General features: G+C 40.9%; 1 protein-coding gene across 6 annotated transcripts in view; it reads left to right on the top strand.

Moving 5' to 3' along the window:
- The window catches only part of EIPR1 (EARP complex and GARP complex interacting protein 1), a 191,067-nt gene that overhangs the window by 77,852 nt on the left and 94,458 nt on the right, over positions 1–18,757 (top strand). For 2 of the 6 annotated variants that reach the window (XM_023550395.2, XM_064294987.1), the window contains exons 2-3: positions 14,894–15,013; positions 15,487–16,441. The exons of 3 other annotated variants lie outside the window; for them this stretch is intronic. In XM_023550395.2, the coding sequence (XP_023406163.1) occupies positions 16,411–16,441 (31 nt within the window). In that variant the 5' untranslated portion in view covers positions 14,894–15,013; positions 15,487–16,410. The remainder of the gene's footprint in view (positions 1–14,893; positions 15,014–15,486; positions 16,442–18,757) is intronic. One more of the 6 variants, XM_023550396.2, reaches the window with a different exon arrangement.

The raw sequence follows: 18,757 nt of genomic DNA, 5'->3' as shown, positions 1-18,757 counted from the left end.
CATAGTGGGTACCGCAGAAATATTTGATGAATATAGCAAATGGAAAATGAATGAAAGATTTGTCTCGGTTCATTTAGCAAACAAAACATTTTCATGGTCTAGGACTGGAATCAGGGAACTACGGCCAACAGGCTAGATCCGGCCTACCACCTGGTTTTGTAAATAAAGTTTTATCGGAACCACAGTCACACTCATTTGTTTGCATATTGTCTATGGCTGGTTTTGTGCTACAGTGATAGAGTTGAGTAGCTGTAACAGACTGGTGCACAAAGTCAAAAATATTACTTGGTTTTTTACAGAAAAAGTTTACTGACTCCTGGACTAGAATGTAAAAGAGAGTCTGATTACAGTCTTACTGAATGCATACACTGAACTGAGAAGGTGATTCCAGTACTTCAAATTTAGAAAGCCCAAAACTCAACTCGTCACAAGATAGTAGAATCTCAGATATAGAGGCAATGTCAATAATTAACTAACCTAGATCCCTCATTATTGGGAGAGTGGGCATCAGTGTTTATTAAAACCCTACTGTTTACTAATCTTAGTGTCCTAGTGCTTGCTCTAAGAGAAATGCCACAAGTGCGTGGCTTAAAAGAACAGAAGTTCATTTTCTCACAGGTTAGGAGGCTAGAAGTCCAGATTCAGGGTACTATCTATACAAGAAAGCTCTCGCCCCGTCAGCTCTGGGGGAAGATGTTTACTCAGTTCTTTTACCCCCAGCATTCCTCAGTTCCTTGGTGATCTTTAGGTGGCATCTGTCTTCCTCCTTTTGTGCTCACTCATCTCTGTGTCTAATCTGCTCTCTTTATATCTCAAAAGTAATTAGCTTTAGACACACTTTACACTGATATGGCCTCACTAACATAACAAAGAAAACCCTATTCCCAACTGGAATTACATCCCGAGGTATAGGGTTTAAGACTCCAACACATATTTTGCTGGGATACAATTCAGTCCTTAGCATGAGCTCTGTGCTATTTTATTTTGCAGTAACTCCATGATGGTATCTTCATTCTATAGATAAGGAAAGTAAGGCTAAGTAACTTACTTGATGTCATGTAGTAATTAAAAGCGCTAGGACTTAGTTTTCAAGCCAATAAGCTTTCCTATGTATCGTCTCACCTTCCCCCTGGCTTTCCAACATCTTTTTACACTTCCTTCCCTTTTCTTCCTTAATTTATTCAGTTATCAAATTCCATAGATTGTTTCTTTATAATATCTCTCATAACTTCCTCCTCTACGTTTATCAAATATGTATTGAGTGCCTGACATGTGCCATACCATCCCAGATGTTGGAGCTATAAGACAGTTAAGACCGACCTAACTGGTTAGCAAAAGGTCAGCAGTTTGAATCCACCAGCCACTCCTTGGAAACCGTATGGGGCAGCTCTGCTCTGCTCTGTAGGGTCACTATGAGTAAGAATCCGCTCGATGGCATTGGATTTGTTTGTTGTTTTTTTTTTTTAATTGACTACTGGAAACCCTGGTGGCTAACCAAAAGGTCAGCAGTTCGAATTTACCAGGCGCCCCCTTGGAAACGCTGTGGGGCAGTTCTGCTGTGTCCTATAGGGTTGCTATGAGTTGGAATGGACTCAACAGCAACAGGTTTTTTTTTTTTTTTTCTTCCCTTTAACCGACTACTAGCAGAAAGGTTGGCAGTTCAAACCTACCCAGAGGCACCTTGGAAGACAGGCTTGGAAATCTGCTTCTGAAAGGTCACAACTTTGAAAACCTTATGGAGCAGTTCTACTCTGCACAAGGGGGATCACCATGGGTGGGCCTCGACTCCATAACGACTAATAATAACAACAATAATCCCTGCTGTGCAGGAGCTCACAGTCCGGTGGGAGGGTTAGATAAATACAGATAATTGATTGCATCATAACATGGTGGATGCTGCAAGAGAGATAAGCATTTTCATTGCTACAACCTGCCTTCCAGAACTGGTATTGGGAAAAGGTGATGGCTATGAAAGGTCACTGGCTCCTAGCTTCCAGTTCAGGCAGAACAGAGTTAACTCCAAAACTAGAAACAGAGTTAACTCCAAAACCAGAAACCACTCCAGAAGAGAGGTTAGAGACTATGAGAGGCTTGGACCTAGAAAGCTGAGATGGTTGTGTACAAGGGAAAAGATGGCTAGAACCAGCTGGACTGGACTGGTTCCAGTGTGCAGGGGAAAGTGCATGGCCAAAGCCAGGTTGACAAGTTCAGCTGGGCTGGCTGGGAGCAATCCCATGGTTTTAATGACCCCTCCTGTGATTGACACTAGAAAATTGTCTTGATGAAAAAAATCAGTATAATGCAATAAAATTCATGAAGCCCTGGTGGCATAGTGTTTAAGAGCTTCGGCACTTTGGATCCACCAGCAGCTTCTTGGAAACCCTAGGGGGCAGTTTGTGCTCTGTCCTGTAGGGTCACTATGAGTCAGAATCTACTCCAAGGTAGTGGGTTTGGCTTTTTGATTTTTATGCCTTCCAAAATATTTATTGAATGTTTATTGCATATAATTTTGCGTTTATTATTTTAAAATTTGAAGAGCAAGAACATCTTTTGCACTTTGGAGGTCATCAAAGAATTATTAAGGCACCAATTAAACTATTGATATTTGTCAAAAGTTTTGGAGTTGGTGGTGTTCAAATAGTCACGGTTTTACTTGATTAAGTTCAAAACTTTCTTATTGAGTGGTTCCAGTTAACTTCATACCACATTAAAGGGAAACTTTAAGCATCAGAATGATCCAGGGCTAGGTAACGTCAAAGTTGTCTATTGTAAAGTTGAAGATGACTTGATCACTACCTTAAAATAATAACTAAGTTCCAGTTTATTTGGGCATGTCTTAACTAAAAAAAAAAAAAAATATTAATTAAAAATGTTTACCCACTTGCCTGGTAACACCTAACTCTAATACCTATGCAGACTGTCCCTGACTCCTAATATCTATTAGAGCTGTCACACCGAGTGTCTAGGGGCATGGGAAAGAGTAGAAATAGATATTAGAGTTGAGTTGCATATTGTAACCAGTGCAATATTTGTTGATTGATTGGACTTTGAAGCAGGCATTATACTTGTTCTTCTCCCAGCCAAAACAGATCTCAGGATGTCAGGATCCCACCAAAGGCAGCAGTGATCTACTTTGGTGGCATGCAACCGTCATTTATTTGGAATCATACCCTTACCACAAGATAAAAAAGCCAGGTGGACATTTCCAGTCTAGCTAGGTTCTCTCCATCAAGCACCGCATAGGCTGCCAGGACAATCTGAATCTCTCTGCCCATCATCAGGAGCCCAGGTGGTGCAGTGGTTAAGAGCTTGGCTGCCAACCAAAAGGTTGGCAGTTTGAATCCACCAGCTGCTCCTTGGAAACCCTATGAGGCAGTTCTACTCTGTCCTATAGGGTAACTGTGAGTCAGAATTGACTCAACGGCAACAGGTAGGGGTCCATCATCAAGCACCCTGTAAAGGTCCTCATAGTGACTTCACTGTGGAAGAAGCCACTGACCAGGTTATGATGCCTTTTACAAACTGGAAGACTCGAGTGTGCTGGTAAACCTTCTTGGAAATTCCTTTTAGAATTTGTTAGAAGGTGGTGATGGAGGTTGGTAATGGGGCTTAGATATATGCCAGAATGTTACTGATTTAAACTAAAATCATTCAGCAAATCATATCATCAGTCTGTAGATGTGTGATTTGATGATTTCTCAACGATTGTTTCCATGATGGAATGAACAGTTGTTTCCATGATGGGATGAAAAGAAACAAAAGAAGCATTGAAAACGGTTTGAAGAGAATTTAGGAGAACTCACATAGTCGAAAAATTAACAACTTTTACCAGTTGGGAAACCTATATTTGAACCAAAAAAATTTATATCATTGATTTAGAAGGGCTTATCTTATTTAATGTGGAAAGTGACTCTTGCCCTTTTTTCAGCGCTTTGAACCGGAACAGACTGGTTTGAACCTCTGATGAGAATTTTCATTTCCATCCCAGATACACTAGATTAGAATCTACCATTTAACAAGATCCCCAGGGGATTCTTATGTACACATAAGAATCCCCTGGGGATTTTGTCACACTGTAGATTCCGATTCAGTATATCTGGGGTGGAAATGCAAATATGATTTGGTATATCTGGGGTGGAAATGCAAATCCTCAGGAGGGGTTTGAACTGGAACAAAGTGGTTAGAAGCCCTACTTTTTTCCGCTGATGGCAGTTTTTTCTAGTTCTAGCCACTGAGGTTTATATTCAGTTGTCTTTTTGGTAAAGCACATCTCTCTTCTGCCTCACATCTTGTTTTCAGTAACAGTCAAATGCGTTATAAAGAAATGCACATCACTTTAATCTTCCGCATACTGTTGTCATCATCTTAGCAAAAGTTGCTGTCGTGTAGCTTTTTGGTGGCTATAGTCACAGGAAGGCTGCATGGTATCAGAGAAAGCCCAGGTGTCAGTCAGACAGGCTTGGATTTGAATCACAGCCCTGCCACTGAGGCTATGTGATCTTGGGGGAAGTTTCTTAGTTCTTACAAATAAGAACCATTATTTGTAAAATAGGGATAATAACAGCTATTTGAAAAGGTTGTTATGAGGATTGAGAAAGATGTATTTGTAAGGCACATAGTAGGCCAGCTATAAATGAAAGCTGTGGTTGTCATCATCACCAACACGAGGACATACTGGGCACATAGTCTTTATTGGGTGAATCATTATAACGCAGACTTGAAAGTGATAAACATTAACATAAAATAAATGATTGGTCAACCACTTAATGTTTTCAACTTGGCTGCACATTAGAACCTGAGAACCTTGGAAAAAGTACTTATGCCTAGGCTTCACCCCCAGACTAGTTGAATAAGGATAGCAATAAGGCTCCAGGCATTAGTAGTTTTAAAACACTGCCCAAATGATTTTAATGGCTAGCCAAAATGGAAAACTACTTACTTACGACATTCTTCAGAGAGCAGAGAAAGTGGCCCAGCAGGATATAGTGGTCATCAGGGCCACCACATTGCCCAGCAGTGTGACTGTAGTATGAGTGATGCCTCTGGAATTGTGCAGCCCAGAGCTCCCATGGCCATACATAATACAAAGGGCGTGAACAGGCTTTGGAGACAGACAGATCTTCATTTGAATTGTGACTGTACTGTTTATTAGCTATATAGTCTTAGCCATGGACATATGATTGTGTTAAACCTATCCTTATATAGTGTCAAATTGTAGTCTCTCCAGGAAAATCAAGAAAATGGCAATATAGTTAATATTTAGGAATTTTGGTATTGCTGTTTATGAAATGATAATAATACCATATGACTTTCAGAGCTATTACGTGGATTAAATGAAAAGTACTTGGTATAGTTTCTATCTACAGTCTCTCATGGTGTCACCCACTAAACATGCTGCTTGCTAAATGCAATTGGATGCAAAATATAATTCTGCAAATTTTTAAAACCATTATTTTAGGATATATGCATTGTGTTGGGGTACAATTATTTTTGAAAATATGACATCTTATTTTTTAATATAGTTTTGATCTACATCATAATACATTTGTCAACCAGCTATCTTGCTTACATCCTTTGTGAAGTAGGTAGGCCATAAATTATAAATACTCAACAACTAACACAGGCTGAGGCATAGGAGGCACTCAGGTATGTAATGAACTGTGCACTATTCACATAAGATGGCATCCCAGCTTGCACTGATGTGAATCCTAATTACAAAAAAAATTGGATTCCTGACCTCCAAATGTATGTCTAATAATACTGGGTGGAACTGCAATCCCATTTTGAGCTGCCTCACTCATATTTCTAAGTGTGGTACTGGCTTTCAGACCCACCAACTCAGGTATTCTTCATAAATGCTGAACGTGATGGGATAGCTCAGAAGATTTGGCAGAAGCCAGACTTTAGCCTGCCAAACATATCCTGTTGTCTTACTTCTAGATCATAAAAACAAAAGCTGGCTCATGGAATTTCAGGAAGCATACACAACTCTGGGCTCTTTTCTGCACCCCCTTCCCTGGCTAGTAACAATAGAAGATAAAATGTATTTTTTCTGTGTCCTCATTGCTTTCTTCAGGCAGTCAGAGGCATGCTATCTATGTCTGCTGATACTTGTAACCTGGGTGGCAATTAGTCCTGGCAAATTAGAAAAGGACCCCAAATTATCAAAGATCCAATTTGGCCAGGCCTTTCCTTCTTTCTCCATGTCACAGCACATCTTCTCATTCCCTCTGATGTGGACATCTGCCTATGTGTTCCAAAAATTCTGCCTCCTTTATTTTGAGGAGGAAAATTTTGTTCGTTCTTTGTCTTGTTTTATCCCCTGCCTCCTTTTCCCTGTAATTTTCCTCCTTAGAAAGCTAAGGGGCACCTTGAATTTTGAACAAATGGCATACATGGCGAAAGGTGTTATGAAGGCTGAGTCAGAATTAATAACCTTCAAGAAAAATTCCTAAAGAGGTATAGTGGTTAATTGCTTTGGCCAAGTCTTGGCCACAAGACTTTTTCTCTTTACCGTGGCTTGGCTTCCTGGGAACATTTAATTCCCAGATTCCAATCTCCCCATACCTAACCCTCCATCAAATTTTAGTGGTAAAGTCCATCTTTTAAAAGTATCATAATTTTGCATCCTTTGATATTTGAAAAAGAGTTTGTATCTCTTATAATGTCTTTTGTGTACTTTATATAGCATGTCACAATTGTACATCCAGTAGATATTACTGAGCATTTACTATGTGCTGGGTTCCATTCTAGACCCTGGGGATGGATACGGCATTGAACAAGACAGATGCCCTCCTGAAGCTATATATGAATATAACTGCAAGTAGAGAGAAGCGTTAGGAAGAAAAATCAAAACAAGTTAAAGGAACAGATACTGAGAGGGAGCAGGATGTTATTTTATATAGGGTATGCCTCTTTGACTAAGGGAAATTTGCACATCTGAAGAAGAGAGGGACAGAGGGAATGTGGGTATATGTATGTGTGTGTGTGTGTGTGTGTGTGTGTAAAGACGTGGGAGAATAGCATTCCAGGAAGTGGGAGCAACTCATGTTGCTCATTGAGGGTCTTCCTCTCTTTCACTGACCTTCTTCTTTACCAAGCACGATGTCCTTCTCCAGGGACTGGTCCCTTCTGATAATGTGTCCAAAGTACGTGACGCGAAGCCTAGTCATCCTCGCTTCAAAGGAGCATTCTGACTCCTTCCAAGACAGATTTGTCCATTCTTCTGGTAGTCCTTGGTATATTCAATATTCTTTGCCAGCACTGTAATTCAAAGGCATCAATTCTTCTTCGGTCTTCCTTATTCATTGTCCAGCTTTCACCTGCATATGAGGCGATTGAAAATAGCCTGGCTTGAGTCAGGTGCACTTTAGTCCTCAGTGTGACCTCTTTGCTTTTTAACACTTAAAAGAGGTCTTTTGCAGCATATATAAAGTATTTAAAGCTGTAAGACTTAACTAGGGAGTTAATAGACATGCAGAAAAGAGAGGATCAAGTAGTGGGCCCTGGGCATTTAACATTTACAAGTTGGAAAGAGGAAGAAGATCTAGTAAAGGAAGCTGGGGAGCCAGGAGAGGGTGATGCCTCAAAGTCCAGTGTAGAGTGTTAATCAAAAAGGGATGATTAACTACGTCTAATGGTGCTGAGATGTTAAGTCAGATGGGGACTGTCTTAGTCATCTAGTGCTACTGTAACAGATATACCACAAGTGGATGGCTTTAACAAAGAGAGATTGATTTTCTCACAGTCTAGTAGGCTAGAAGTCCAAATTCAGGGCATCAGCTCCAGGGGAAGGCTTTCTCTGTCTGCCTTCTCATCAGTCTTCCCGTGGACTAGGAGCTTCTCTGCGCAGGAACCCCGGGTCCAAAGGACACACTCTGCTCCTGGTGCTTCTTTCTTGGTGATATGAGTTCCCCACTCTCTGCTTGCTTCCCTTTCCTTTTATTTCTTGTAAGATAAAGGGTGGTGCAGGCCATACTCCAGGGAAACTTCCTTTAGATTGGATCAGGGATGCCACCTTAGTAAGGGTGTTACAATCCCAGCCTAATCCTCTTTAACATAAAATTAACAATCATAAAACTACAACCACACAATCCCGGGAAGCGTGGCCTAACCAAGTTGACACATATTTTGGGGGGTACAGTTCAATCCACGACAGGGACTGAGAATAGTTCTTTCGATTTGGCAGCATTAGGATGATTGTCAGCTTTACAGGAAGAAAAGGCTCTTCTGCTTCGGTGAAGACGTTCTAAGGATACTGGAGCATCACCCTGGGTTTCTGGGTCACGTCATTCTGCTCCCTCTGTCTGGACAGAGAGAAAGGACATTCTGAGACTGGAGTTCTCTGTTTTAAAACTACAGTTTGGGAGATAACCCAGATAGAAGAGAATGACAGAGGAATGATGGAGAAAGAAAGAGGAAAAAAGAATGAACATTGAAAGGTCAAGGAAGAAAGCAGTAGAGAAATTTGCCAATTAATATGAAGACGAAATTTCCCTTGTCTCCCCTCTCCCCTGAAACCAGTGGGGAGATATTAATAGAGCAGTTCTGTTGCCTAGGAAGAAAGCAAAATGGGCAATTAAAACTCCAGAAAGCTGAGTAGTGCGTGAAAATCATGGTTTTGAAAGACTGCATTTTAATCAAATGAGATAATGAATGTGAAAGCACTTTGAAAAAGCATTTGGTGCTATAAAAGTAAAATGGTATTAGTGTTCACATGTGCACGTATACAGCCATAGAGCTTAAAAGAAACCGTAAATAATTATTTCAAAGGAGCTGTGCTAGATCAAGCATGTGCAGGCTACATGTGAGGTTGGAAGCCTATATTTACACTGCACTGTGTGAACATTGACTGATAGCTCCACGCACTTGTTTTATGGAAGAATTACTGTTGGATTGAAATCTTGTTTAAAAAGCCTTCCTTCCTTTCCTCCATCCCCACCTCAGCTCTAAGTAAGTGCACATCCATGCATTATGTCTTTTTGAATAAGATGCATTTATTTTCAGCGGTCAGGCACACAGAAGTTAATATATGCCTTTTTATAATGCCTCAATGTCTGGCTATACTTTCTGGGAGGAAGTCTTTCTCTGAGACAGTAAGAGGTCGGTCTTGTCTACTGGGATCTGCACATTTGGACTCAAGTCAGTGGTTGACACCCTCTAACACTGGCTGACAGGTCAAAAAGCTGACACCTGAAAAGCTACTGCACGGGGAGGAGAGGAGAGTTAGTCGTGTTGCTTAGCAACAGGATCCTAGCCAGCATCTGTTCGTTCAAGGACCAGAATAATGGTCTAGCTTTGTAATTGGAGGTACTTTTTTTTGTGTTTTTTTTTTTTTAGTAGTAGTCCTGCAGTCATCAATAGCTGTTAGGTCCTCGGTGCTACCAGGCAGAGTAGCAAAAGAACTTTCCGAATTCCATAGCCGGCTGAATGATGGAAAACCTTTTTAAGCTGCAACATTTGGTCATTTCACAGTCATCTGCGTGTTTAGCCCATGATAACTTTTGAAAGAGTTGAATAATTTTTATGCAATTTTTCAAACCCCTAAACTAACCAAACCAAAACCAAACCCAGTGCTGTAGAGTTGATTCTGACTCATAGCAACCCTATAGGCCAGAGTAGAACTGCCCCATAGGGTTTCCAAGGAGCACCTGGTGGATTTGAACTGCCGACCCTTTGTTAGCAGCCATAGCACTTAACCACTATGCCACCAGGGTTTCCAAACCTCTAAAGGGTCCCAAAATATACTTCAATTCAGTATATGAACTGTTTATATATTTTTTGATTTGAGATGAGGTAGTGGTCTGTATTTTAGAGGACCTCTATACCTATTTAGTAAAAGTAGAATTCGTTGAAAAATAACATCCTTTGTTTTCTAGTGAAGGAACTGAAAGGCAGAAATAAAAGCAGCTTTTCAAGGTCATGAGTGACGGGTGATGAAACAGAAGCCCCGCTTCTCCTGCCTGCTGCTTTAACCTTTAGGCAGCGATTCCTCATTGTCAGAATTCATCACACATAGTTTTTTAAGCCGCCTCAAGCACGTGCCAAATTGGGGATGGGAGAAAAAGAATATATAATTATTAGACAACCGGAATTAGTGTTTTTTTTTTTCCTTCAACTCATTGGGTTTTTGTGAGTAATCTGCTGGAAATTAGTGCATGGAGACATATTCATAATCCACACACACAGACAGCTCCACCAGGTAGTTTCCCAGAAACGATTCTTTTTTTTTTTTTTAATAATTTTTATTGTGCTTTAAGTGAAAGTTTACAAATCAGGTCAGTCTCTCACATAAAAACTTATATACACCCTATATACACCCTGCTACATATTCCCAATTACTCCCCTCCCCCCCGCCCATGAGACAGCCCGCTCCCTCCTTCCACTTTCTTTTTTTGTGTCCATTTTGCCAATTTCTAAGCCCCTCTACCCTCTCATTTCCCCTCCAGGCAGGAGATGCCAACATAGTCTCAAGTGTCCACCTGACCCAAGTAGCTCACACCTCACCAGCATCCCTCTCCAAACCATTGTCCAGTCCAATCCATGTCTGACGAGTTGGCTTTGGGAATGGTTCCTGTCGTGGGCCAACAGAAGGTCTGGGGGCCATGACCACCGGGGTCCTTCTAGTCTCAATCAGACCATTAAGTCTGGTCTTTTTTATGATAATTTGGGGTCTGCATCCTACTATTCTCCTGTTCCCTCAGGGGTTCTCTGTTGTGTTCCCCGTCAGGGCAGTCATCGGTTGTATCCGGGCACCATCTAGTTCTTCTGGTCTCAGGATGATGTAGTCTCTGGTTCATGTAGCCTTTTCTGTCTCTTGGGCTCATTATTACCTTGTGTCCTTGGTGTTCTTCATTCTCCTTTGATCCAGGTGGGTTGAGACTCATTGATGCATCTTAGATGGCCGCTTGCTAACATTTAAGACCCCAGATGCCACTCTCCAAAGTGGGATGCAGAATGTTTTCTTAATAGATTTTATTATGCCAATTAACTTAGATGTCCCCTGAAACCATGGTCCCCAGACCCCTGCCCTTGCTTCGCTGACCTTTGAAGTGTTCAGTTTATTCAGGAAACTGCTTTGCTTTGGTTTAGGCCAGTAGTGCTGACCTCCACTGTGTTAAGTATTGTCCTTCCCTTCACTTCAAGTAGTTCTTGTCTACTATCTATTTAGTGAATACCCCTCACTCACCCTCCCTCCCTCCCTCCTCTCGTAACCACAGGAGAATATGTTCTTCTCGATTTAAACTATTTCTCAAGATATTATAATAGTGGTCTTATACAATATTTGTACTTTTGCAGCTGACTAATTTCACTCAGCATAATGCCTTCCAGGTTTCTCCATGTTATGAAATGTTTCATAGATTCATCACCATTCTTTATCGATGTGTAGTATTCAGTTGTTTGAATATACCATAATTTATTTATCCATTCATCTGTTGATGGGCACCTTGGTTGGTTCCATCCTTTTGCTGTTGTAAACAGTGCTGCAGTAAACATGGGTGTGGATATATCTGTTTGGGTAAAGGCTCTTATTTCTCTAGGATATATTCCGAGGAGTGGGATTGCTGGGTCGTACGGTGGTTCTATTTCTAGCTTTTTAAGGAAGCGCCAAATTGTTTTCCAAAGTGGTTGTACCATTTTACATTCCCACCAGCAGTGTTTAAGTGTTCCAATCTCTCCACAGCCTCTCCAACATTTGTTATTTTGTGTGTTTTTTGGATTAATGCCAGCCTTGTTGGAGTGAGATGGAATCTCATTGTAGTTTTGATTTGCATTTCTATAATGGCTAATGATCGTGAGCATTTCCTCATGTATCTCTTAGCTGCCTGAATGTCTTGTTTAGTGAAGTGCCTGTTCATATCCATTGCCCATTTTTTAATTGGATTGTTTGTCTTTTTGTGGTTGAGTTTTAGCAGAGTCATGTAGATTTTAGAGATCAGGCACTGGTCGGAGATGTCATAGTTGAAAATTTTTTCCCAGTCTGTAGGTGGCCTTTTTACTCTTTTGGTGAAGTCTTTCGATGAGCATAGGTGTTTGATTTTCAGGAGCTACCAGTTATCTGGTTTCTCTTCAGCATTTTTAGTAATATTTTGTATTCTGTTCATGCCATGTATTAGGGCGCCTAATGTTCTCCCTATTGTTTCTTCCATGATCTTTACCGTTTTAGATTTTATGTTTAGGTCTTTGATCCTTCTGGAGTTAATTTTTGTGTGTGGTGTGAGGTATGGGTCTTGTTTCATTTTTTTGCAGATGCGTTTCCAGTTATGCCAGCACCATTTGTTAAAAAGACTATCTTTTCCCCAATTAACTGACGCTGGGCCTTTGTCCAGAAATGATTCTTGGTGAAAAGAAAAGTGAAGGGCGGAGGAATGACCATGAGAATGCAGATAATGTAGTAGAGCGTCAAGGTAGGAGGCAAGAAGTAAAAAAAAAAAAAAAGAGTTGAGGGAAAGAAGAGAAGACCTCACTTCTTCCCGCGCTTCTTTGTTTATGTTCTTTTTCTTTTAGAAAAGCTTAGAATCTGGCTCATGTTGGGCAGGGATTGATTGTATGAATGAATGAGCAGAATGGATGCTAATGTCTTAATTAATTTATTCATTCATTCAACAATCATCACTGAGTGCTTATTATTTGCTGGGCAGGTTTTTTGATATTTGGAAAACAGGTGTTAACAAGACCCGCCTACCCTCGTGGAGCTGACGTTCTAGTGAAAATAGCTAGACACTCGTTTTTCCAGCCATCACTAAGCCTAGACTCTTGCTAAACTTCAGCTACCCAGCCAATAGGCAGTAGAGTATAGTGTTAAGGACTTGGTTTTGGAGTAAGACCTGGGTTGGAGTCCTGAGTCTGCTCCTCACTGTCAGTCAGTGTCCTTGGGCACTTGGCCTAGTCACTTCCTCGTCTATAAAATAAGCCTGATAGTGTGAGACTGATGACCCAATCTCATAGGGTTGCCGTGAGGATTAGCATAGTAACGCACAGGAAGCAAGGTGCCCAGTGCATTGATCAGGGGTGCATCAGCACCTGCGGTCTGCAAAGCACTGTCTTGGGTGCTCTGTGGGATACCCTCCCACCTCCCACCCCCAGCTCCCACTCCCACATATAAGATGTCCCTCCAGAACTTATTGCCTTTTACACACGCTTATAAAAATGCTTTCTTTCAAAGTTACCGAGTAGAAAATATAAAATATCCCATATGACATAAGCTGAAAGTTCTACCACCTTCAGGATTCTATATGACGAATTCCAGAATATTCCTCAATCCAGGTTTTTCCAAGATCCCAAGAAACACCTGGGAACACTGCCTCCTGGATGTTCCTTTGTCACGTTCCTTCTGCGGTCCCCTCCTGGGGCTTCGAGAAATTTAGTGTCTGACAACTGGAAATTGTTTAATAGTAAAACAACTTTAAATATGGATAGTGCCATATATAGTATATAAAATGACAGAAGTTATAAAATTATTCTTTGGCTTGTAAATAAAGTTGACCCTTAAGACTTGTAGTTTGTAGCTTTTGTGTAATATCAGAAGCTTGGCCCATTGCTGGCAAGTCGATTACCATTCACAGCGACGCTATAGGACAGAGTAGACCTGCCCCATGGGGTTTCCAAGGCTGTAATATTTACAGAAGCAGAATGCCATCTTTCTTCCAAGGAGCAGCTTGTGGGTTCGAACCGCCAACCTGTTAGTTAGCAGCCGAGTACTTAACGGCTGCGCCAGTCGGCAGCAGCTGTCTTCTTTTGGAACTTGGAACATTTTCTTTCAATTAATTTGGAGTAATTTTGAAAGAAAACAAGCAAGGCGCCTGTTTTGGAATTGAACACATTCAGTACCTCGACAGCACTGGGTTTTGGTTTTTGGGAGTACCTGATATTGGGTCTTTTAATTGACTCTGAAAGCAATTAAAAAAAGCAGCAAGTCTTGAGTTAGCCAGCGGCCATGAGTTGTTCAGTGGACGGTGTTCATCCTTGCCTCCCAGTCCGTTGTCATGGCTGTCCTGTGCCTGGGGGTTTTGACTACGTTTTCTGGCACCCAGTTTGACCCTAACCCTAGACTTAAAGGTTTGCCACCGAGATGTGGTTTAGAGCCAGCTTTCACCTTCTTCTCCCAGGTCCTTACTCTTGACTGGGATGTCTGTCCCAGGTGGAGGCAGACTGGGGGCCAGGGCAGCAGCAGAGGCAGAAGGCTTACTAACGGTATTGCTTGGCTTTTAAATCTGTGATGGCAGGTAGGAATCAGTCTTTCACAACATCATTTTTACTGGTAGTATAAAGTGGCCCAGTATATTTAACTAGTTCTCCTTTGGTGGACATTTATTTTTGATATTTTGCCTTTATAAATAATGTTACATTGAAAACCTATACAGACACATCTTTTGATCTTGTCTCGTGGCAAGATTTGACAGTCTGCTTCAGTAAAGATTATAGTCTTGGAAACCCTATGGGTCAGTTCTACCCTGTCCTATAGGGTCGCTATGAGTTGGAATTGACTCAACAGCAATGGGTTTGGTTGATCAGGGTTATTGCTCCCATGGCCAGACTCTCCAGTATCCACTGCTTCTTCCTTCCACCCCCTCAGTCCCCACGTTTTCTTTTTCTAACTTCTGCCATCTGTGTGCACCTTTATCCTAACAATGTGCTGTTTCCACCACGTGTCTGTCAGTTTGTCATACTGTGGTGGCTTGCCTGTTGCTGTGATACTGGAAGCTTTGCCTCTGCTATTTCAAATACCAGCAGGGTCACCCTTGGTGGACAGGTTTCAGCAGAGCTTCCAGACTAAGACAGACTAGGAAGAAGGTCCTGGCAGTCTATTTCTGAAAAAATTGGCCAGCAAAAACCTTAATGAATAAAAAAAAAAAAAAAAAAAAAAATTTTTTTTTTTTTTTTTTTTATATAGCAGCGTTTTTTCATTCTGCTGTACATAAGGCTACTATGAGTCAGAACCAACTGGACAGCACCTAAACAACAACGTTGCTGTGCGTGGACTCCTCTTCTGACACCCCACCCTTATTTGAGAGTAAGTAGCTTTGAAATTAGTGTAACAAATCCTCTTCGGAGCTTAATCTGTAAGACAAAAGTGGGAAGCACAGATCAGGGACAGCTGGACTCCCTGCTGATTTTTTTCAAGTGAAAAGGATTTGTGCATTTTACATATTCTCTACATGAGGACTGTAAAAATGAGAGAAAAAAGATTAAATTGGGGTGGGAGGCAGAATGTGTTTATTAAGACTAATCTATTTTTACAATACTAAACCGGCTCTCGAATTCTTAAGGATTTTTTGGCATGTGCATGTGATCTGCATAGATCTTGTCAAAAAGAAAATGATCTTATTTGTGTATACTAAGCTGAGTCTTACAGAAGTAAAGATTATATAGGATATAGGATTCATATTAAAATTTAATACATTTGACTGATAAATGGACTGCATTTTATTTGTTTTTATTTCAATTGTGTATGAAAAATCATTAACATGACTGTGTTTCATCTAGGCTTGTTGGTAGCCAGATATCTGGAAAGAAATATTATTTTGGGATATTCTGCACACAGAAAATACCACCCCTCCTCCCCTTCAAGAGCTTTAGCCCAAACCATCAAGTGAAAATTGCTCTTTGACCAACTTCTGCTATGTTTCGTATTTGAAAAGATCTAAGTACTTGGAGATTCTAAAATAAAAACTACTATAAGTATGTAAAATGTTATTAATACCCCCAGGTAATCTTTTTTCCTTTGTTTTGCACTTCATAGAGAGGTCTCAAATTTCAAAACAATTGTCCTGTGCATTCAAAAACAAAATTGCGGATCCAATAGATATGTTTACAGTTAGCCTTTTAATTTTGCATATTCAGAATCCACCCCTACTCCATTTCCTGCACTGAGAACCATTATAAATGAGGTAAAGACAAGGAGGAGAAGAGTTTACAATAAGTAAAAGAACAAATTATTTGTAGGGATGCAGGGTTACTGCTTTGATTTCTAGTCAACAGGTATTATTAAAAAATAGTGCAAGTGCTTTCTTGAAATGATCATTCCTTTCTAATTTCTCCATTTTATTTGGGTGGGTGAGGGATGTTCTGTTCATTAGTCAGGCAGCGAGACAGGCCTATTTGTCAATGGGAAGAATAAGGCTTCCAGAACTAGCTTCTTGTTCCTGTCACACGGAGAGCATGAATGGGCACCAGCTGGGCTGTAGCTCCAACAGTTCCACCACTTCAGCTTCACACAGCAAGAGATGTGGTGGCAATGGTGCAGAAGTGCCTCCCGTGCAGATTCAGGAAGTACAGACACACTTCAGTTGTTGTTCCCTGGGCAACGCCATCACCGCAGCCAGCTGGCTTTGCACCACCGAAGCTGATGGAAGCCCACGCCCTGTCAGGCAGCCGGCGCTGCAGCCGCGTGACTGTCTGTAGACACTGATGTCGAGAGCGCTTTCAACTGGGTTTCAAGGTTAGACACGGGGGAATGAAACGAAATGACTAAATAGACAGGGACCACAGTTTTGGGTATGTTTAGATACACACAATTGGGGAGGGAATAAAGAGGGGAGAGAAAAGGGGGAAATTCTTGGCTAATCGAAGCCTGTAGGACCATGTTGTGTTTGCTTCAGCCAAAAGGCTAGAAAAAACGGATTTTATAACTTAGTCCAAGGGTAAAAGCATATTTGGTCCAGATCAACCCATTTACCATGTACAGGGTCTCCGTCTTAAAGTCTGTTATGTGTGAAATGGCAGCATGGCTGCAGTAAATGCCTGGCGTTGCCGCCATGTGAGAGAGACGTCCATCCCCCGGGAGAAGGGCCTTTTGTACAGCAGAGAGGAACCTGTTTACCTGGTGACAAGAGAAGAATTAAAGGTGGGGGTCAGCACCATGGGGGTGATGACTGCTGCCCAGAATGCCAGCACAATGCTGAATTGAATCTAGTGTTTGTCAGGTTTTGTCCTAGAATTTTCACAAACATATATATTTCATTTTCAGTGGGATTTACCCCTTTAAATGACTGCTGCATCTACTGGCTCTCACTGCCCATTTTTTTATTTTATTTTTGCAGCGTTGAATATAAAATTTCCGTTTTTTAAGCAATTTACCTTTTAAAGCTTTCTGGTATTTTCACTTGGCCTTTCCATGTAATACTAACTCAATTTAATTAGTATCAGATGCCTTAGAATTAATAAAGGAACTCTATATAGTCCCATAGGAAGTTTAGTTTTTCTTTTTCATTTATGTTAACAGTATTTATGGTTTCCATTTTTTCCTTCTCTCTGATCCATCTATAGAAATTTGAAGTAAACACTATTATATTTGAAAAGATATGGAAAATTCAAATCATTTATTTTGGAATGAGGTTTCAACTTTTTTTTTTTTCAACTTAGAATTTTAATGTGGGGTGGTTGGACAGGTAAAAGTAAGAATTATGCAACATTAAATATTTTAAGTTAATAAATTTACAGTGTTTCTTTGAGAATCGACCGTCTAAATAAGATCTCTTGGAGAATTCATAAAAGGTTACTATTTACTAAGGTCTTTTATATGTTACCATACACATAATAAAACCAAAAAAAAAACCCAAACTCATTACTGTTGAGTCCATTCTGACCCGTAGCAACCCCATGTTGTACAGAGTAGAAATGCTCCCTGGGCTTTTCAGTGGCTGTAATTTTATGGACGTGGAATGCCAGGCCTTTCTTCCACATCACTGCTGGATGAATTTTAACCACCCACTTTTCAGTTAATAGCCGAGAGCAAATCGTTTACACCACCCAGGGACCTATACACATAATAACCAAAAAAAAAAAACAAAAAACCTGTGGCCGTCGAGTCAATTCCGACTCATAGTGACCCTACAGGACAGAGTAGAGCTGCCCCATAGGGTTTCCAAGGAGCAGCTGGTAGATTAGAACTACCAACCTTTTGGTTAACAGCTGAGCTCTTAACCACTGTGCCACTAGAACCACATACACGTAATAAACCAAAACCAAACCTGATGCTGTTGAGTCAATTCTGACTCATAGGGACCCTGTAGGACAGAGTAGAACTGCCCCATAGAGTTTCCAAGGAGCATGTGGTGGATTTGAACTGCTGACCTTTTGGTTAGCAGCTGAGCTCTTAACCCCTGCACCACCAGAGCCCCATGTATAGAATAGGTACTCACAAACATTAGTTGATAATAGTGATTTTTTGGAATAGCTGTCTAAACTGCTGACCTTTTCCTGGGTTTTTCATCTTGTTACTTGAATTGCTACCTTCTGTTTGCCTTTTCTCATCATTTTGTTTTGTTTCATTTTCCCTTTTCATAGAAAAGATATAAACATTCCCAGGTGACTGTTTCCGGGATCTGTTTTGTCTTTCATAATGAAGATTTCTTTTTTCTCAGAATTGCTTTCTACCCCTCTCGTTTCTCTACAAGGAAGAGATGATGATGTCTATAAAAACAAAACCACCAGCCTTCTTGTAGGAATGCTAAGAAGCAGCCCCCAACCCCACTCCCTTCCATCGAGTTGATTCCGACTCATAGCAACCCTATAGGACAGAGTAGAACTGCCCCATAGAGTTTCCAAGGAGCACCTTGTGGATTCGAACTGCCAACCCTTTGGTTAGCAGCTGTAGCTCTTAACCACTACATCACCAGGGTTTAAGAGGCAGGGGCAGGGCCACCAAAAGCCAAGACAGCACTTTTGGGCAAAGCAGAGAAATCTTATTTCCCTTGTTTTCAAGTTGTTGAATGGATTTCTGTATAAATTAGGGCAAGCTAAATCACTGTTACAA

Source organism: Loxodonta africana, chromosome 12 (assembly GCF_030014295.1).
Source record: "Loxodonta africana isolate mLoxAfr1 chromosome 12, mLoxAfr1.hap2, whole genome shotgun sequence".
Classification (NCBI taxonomy): domain Eukaryota; kingdom Metazoa; phylum Chordata; class Mammalia; order Proboscidea; family Elephantidae; genus Loxodonta; species Loxodonta africana.
Note: the sequence above shows the minus strand (reverse complement) of the source record. Positions and strands in the feature narration are given on the sequence as shown.